A 4,811-nucleotide genomic window follows, 5' to 3' on the forward strand; every position below is an offset into this window, starting at 1 on the left:
ATATGAGACACCCGCAACAGTCTGACGGATCCCCGGTGCGTGCGCCCCGCGAAGCTCAAGCTCTCGGTGGCCGGCAGGTTGAGGACGACGAGTTGTGGGACGAGGTGACCCGTGACCGTCGAAGCTGTAGGGACAGGTGGCGCTCGACGACGGCGGCTAGGCGACGAGCTCCGCGGCACTGCTCCAGACTCGACGGAGGCGGTGACAGGTGCATCATTGTAGGACAAGCACTCGGGAGAGCTGGAGCTCGGAGACAAGGATGTAAGTGGTAAATAAATGACACCCGCAATCTCGTTTAGTTAGTTTTTGCTAGCTTGATTGTTCATTTTCCTCAAACAAACATAAAACCTTTTTAAACTATTATATGATAAGTGGATTTTAAACGGACCCTGTTGACATCCCTAAGTCGGAGATCCGGGGCAGGCCATCGGCCGGCGTGGCCGGGAGAACAAGCCCGAGGCAGAAGCCTCTGTGCAAGGAACGAGGCGAGGGCTATTAGCGACTAGTGAATCCAAATGACCAGGAAAAAATACACCTGTAAAATACTGATATCTTTTGTAGGTTTGTAAATTACACCTGTACATAATCTACATGCGTATTACTTTACAGGTCTTCCAATCGGGGCCCAAAAGTTTTTCGACAAGGGAGCATCGCGCACGCTAAAATCCTTAGCTAAAGGTTTATATTTTTGTCGCTTGGTTTAAGGGTGCAGCAAAGCGCGCCCTTTTGATTCTACTAGCATTTTAATTTCGAGTTATACCGGAATACGAGTACCAATCTAGCGCTAATAGGAGTAGTATACATCCATCACACAATGCGAAACCAAGCCATATGCCAAGGACGCACGCAGACGCAGGTCAGGTGGACTCATTTCCGAACTTGTGGTCCTTGACGAACCTGCCCCAGTACCAGTGGCGCGCGAAGACGTGGCCCATGGAGTCGAGCGGCACGCCCTTGGTCTCCGGCACCAACGCCATGGCGAAGGCGGTCATGACCACGAGCCAGAACGCGTAGAAGAGGAAGACGCCGTACTTGAGGCTGCAGAGCATCGCCAGGAAGCACTGCGCCTGCACGAAGTTGAGGCCCAGGTTGAGCGCCACGGCCGTGCCCTGCCCCGCCGACCGCACCTCCACCGGGTATATCTCGCCGGGGATGGTCCAGTACAGCGCGCCCCACGACCAGCTGAAGCTGGCGGAGAAGACGCACGTCAGCACCAGCACCGCCACCGCGTACCCCTTGGGCATCTTGCTCCCGTGCCCCAGGTGCGTCCCCGCGATGCTCGCCATTGCCACCTGCAACCAAACGCAAAGCCATTAGTGTCCCAGAACATACGTACGCTGGGATGGAAAATGTAGTAGGTCTTTGCTGTATGCATTGCATGCCTGGCAGGTGAACATGAGCGCGCCGCCGATCGCGAAGAGCAGCTTCCGGCCGTAGCGGTCCATGGCGACGCCCGAGGCGATGATGCCGCCGATGTTCATCAGGCCGAGGATGATGGCGCCCATCAGCGCGGCGTCGCTACCGAACCCTATGGTCCGGAAGAGTATCGGCGAGAAGAAGGCCGACACGGTCACGCCGGTGAGGTTCAGGAACACGGGGAACGCCACGGCCATCACCAGGTACGGCCGGTACTCCCGCCGCAGGATCCGCCGGAACGCGCCCTCCTGGTTCCGCCGGTCGTGCTCCACGGCGGCCAGTATGTCGCTGAACTCCGCGTCGACGTCCACGCCCTTGCCGCGGACGCGCTGGAGCGCGGCGCGGGCGTGGTCGTGCTTCCCGCGCAGGACGAGGCTGCTCGGGGTGTCCGTGATGAGCACGGCGCCCAGCACCATGACGGCGGCGGGGACGGCCGCGAGGCCGAGGGACAGGCGCCAGCCCCATTCGGGGATCCGCGACGTGCCGTAGTTGATCAGGTTGGCGACGAGGTAGCCGACGCTGATGAACAGAGGGAACGCGGAGATGAACCCGCCGCGCCACCGCGGGGGCGACATCTCGGCGAGGTAGACCGGCGTGGCCTGGCCGGAGAACCCGAGGCCCAGGCCGAGCAGCATCCGCCCGACGATGAGCATGGCGAGGTTGGCCGCGGCGGCGTTGACGAGCGAGCCGACGAGGAACATGCTCCCCCCGATGACCATGATGGCCTTGCGCCCGACGCGCCGGGTGACCCGGCTCGCCACCAGCGTCCCCACCATGCCGAAGGCGTAGAGCGAGGAGGTGAAGGCCGTGAGCGCCTGGTCGTTGTACATGCAATACACGTCCTTGCTCGCGCGCCTCGTCGTCTTGAGTAAGCCCGGGAAGAACTTCTTCAGGAATGACTCCATCTCCGACACACCGCCTGATCGATCACGTTAGCGCCATGAACAAGATTCACTTAAAGTGAAGAAAGATACTAAATCATTTGCAAAGTTAGTACGTATACGTACGATAAAATGTCATTTTGCTAATAACTGGAACGAGCGTGATTTAGCTTTTCTGTTATTATTATTAACTGCGGATGACTGTAAACCCAACTGTTGATATTTACTGCATTCTTCATATTCCTTGAACCAAATTAGTCAGATAACCGATTCTTAGATCTTAGTACAGCACTATTCTTTCTGGCAACCGGATTCGTTAGCATTATTTGACACTCACTGGCGCAAATATTCCTTTTTTTGCGGAAAGCAAATATTCTTTTTTGTTCAGAAAGACGCGAGTATTCTTTACCAATCATCGTATGAAACTAGTAGCATGTTATCTCATAAAAGTCCGATCTTGTCAAGCTCATCCATCACTCACTCGCTTGGAAATGACACGCTCCTAATCCCGGTCGATCCTAGCTTCCTTTCGCGAGAGCACAATCGACTAATAACTATAGGAGAGTAGCCTATAGTTCTACTCCACTGCTCGAATAAACCTCACCTAGGACCAGGAAACCTATCCACCAAATTCGAGTGGAAAAGCAACTTTGCCTGTCCCCCTTTCGCTACTAGGAACTCAGAAACGTATCGCAAATCCCGGCTGGCTTTGGCTTCGATCGTGTGAGTCCAAAGATGCCCCCGGAAAAAAAAATCGCGACGGGTCACCCGGCGGGACGTCTCGCCGTCGCCAGCACGGCACCTTATCGCGTATATGCCGTCCAAAACTGGTGATGCGCGTGGTGACACGGACGATTAAGGTCAGAAGGCTGTACAAACACCGAGCAGCAAAACCGGGCTCACACGGTCCAAAGTCAGAACGAGCCATCAACGATACGAACGAATCGATGAGTGTCGTGCGAAAGCTAACGCTCTCGTGTCTAATGGGCGCTCCACGAGCCCCGCGGAGGCCGTGGAATCGCCGGACAGCACGCCGCTGGCCCCGTCGCGTGACAGGGCCGTCCAAAGTCGACACGAATCGGGTGTGCCCTCTCCTCTGGTCCCTGTCGTCGATGTGAACGAAGATCATGCGAGAAGAGAGGGCGTGACGGGACCATTTGGCTTGATTCACGTAGTACGGCTTGGCGCACAAGCTTACTGGTGGGAGTAGTACGTACTATATCTTTCCGCGATGCTCCCGGCCGTGTACAGTGCTGGGCACCACTGTTCCCGGGAGTGTGATTTGTGCAGCGCAAGGACTGATCTGACGGAAAGAGGGACGGGTGACAGGGCCTGCCGGGCTTTCAATTGGATCTAGCCGTCGTACCAACTCAATATTTTACTGCCTGCCTGCTTGGCGTGTGCGTGATCGACGAAGACGAAGGCACATGCCTGCCTGACTGGTTAGATTAGAAGTTGCGGTCCGATTTGGTGATATTTGGGGATCCGACATGAAGACAAACTAAGCTGAAACTACTAGTATAATTAAACTTTATTTAGGAGGATGCTCTTCTTCATGGCTTCAGATCACGATTTCGATTGGCCGCAGATGGTGGCGAACTCACAGCATAGCTACTGGAAATCTAATACTACCACCCAAATCAAGAACAGCACCGAGAGACGAACAACGAACTGATCGATAAAACACACTCCCTCCGTAACTCCAACCAAATTAAGGGAGAAACGTGCCAAGAACGACGTAGACAGGTAAGCAATCCTCAGTTCCACCAACAGAGATGTACGGACGGCGATGGGAAAGATGACGCACCTGAGATGCCAATGTCATAGCCGAAGATGAGGCCGCCGGAAGCCGCCATGAGACAGGTCACCACGACGGGGACGGTCAGCGCGCCGCCGTAGTCCGGCGCGCCGGCGCCGTTGAGGAGGAAAACGCCTCCGGCCATCCCTGGTCCTCGCTCTCCCGCGCCGGTCAAAGGCACGACGTGAATCGGAGGTGTGGTGTCGCTGGTAGGAGCACGAGATAGCGCAAGGTTGGCCGCTGGCTATAGCTTGCACGAGAGCGAGCAGTGCTGATGTCTTTGGAGCTGCTCGCGTGCTGCCAAATTTTGATGTACAGGCATTCAGGGAGAGCCCTTATATACTGTCTAGGCTCTTCCAAAAGGGTTGCTGACCTCATCCACATAAGCTGCGCTTGGGCATTTCCAACGCTCACCAGCAAACCAGACACTCTATCCGTCACGGTTCACAAGATAATACGAGAGCTGGCCATCTAAAGCTATTTGTATACATTTCGAACCGGGTTTCAATTGATCGGATGGATTTCATCAGACAAAACGAAATTTATTAAAGTTCGGATAAAAAATAGCACAAATCATTCATACATAACATGCAAATAAGTTTAGTACAACAATAGTTCAAATTCGACGAGATTAACCGGATGTTTAACAAGTTTTTCATGGATAGATCATGTTGTCCCACACATACTGCCTCTTGAGAGCATCTACAGCCGGACTT

General features: G+C 54.6%; 1 protein-coding gene across 1 annotated transcript; it reads right to left on the reverse strand.

Annotated features, from left to right (window-relative positions):
* Positions 1 to 516: 516 nt before the first annotated feature.
* LOC123053483 (sugar transport protein MST1) lies at positions 517 to 4,413 on the reverse strand. Its single transcript, XM_044476959.1, has 3 exons — positions 4,105 to 4,413; positions 1,383 to 2,335; positions 517 to 1,292 (listed from the first exon to the last, which is right to left on the reverse strand). The coding sequence occupies exons 1-3, from the start codon at positions 4,238 to 4,240 to the stop codon at positions 858 to 860; spliced, it is 1,524 nt and encodes a 507-aa protein (XP_044332894.1). The 5' UTR covers positions 4,241 to 4,413; the 3' UTR covers positions 517 to 857.
* Positions 4,414 to 4,811: the final 398 nt, after the last annotated feature.

Source organism: Triticum aestivum, chromosome 2D (genome assembly GCF_018294505.1).
Source record: "Triticum aestivum cultivar Chinese Spring chromosome 2D, IWGSC CS RefSeq v2.1, whole genome shotgun sequence".
Lineage (NCBI taxonomy): Eukaryota > Viridiplantae > Streptophyta > Magnoliopsida > Poales > Poaceae > Triticum > Triticum aestivum.

Bases quoted from the DNA above. Each gene is read 5' to 3' on its own strand.
- LOC123053483 (XM_044476959.1), bottom strand. From the start codon at position 4,240: ATGGCCGGAGGCGTTTTCCTCCTCAACGGCGCCGGCGCGCCGGACTAC. The intron at 2,336-4,104 runs GTGCGTCATCTT...GTGATCGATCAG, and splicing joins CTATGACATTGGCATCTCAG to GCGGTGTGTCGGAGATGGAG. The intron at 1,293-1,382 runs GCATGCAATGCA...GTTTGGTTGCAG, and splicing joins CGCTCATGTTCACCTGCCAG to GTGGCAATGGCGAGCATCGC.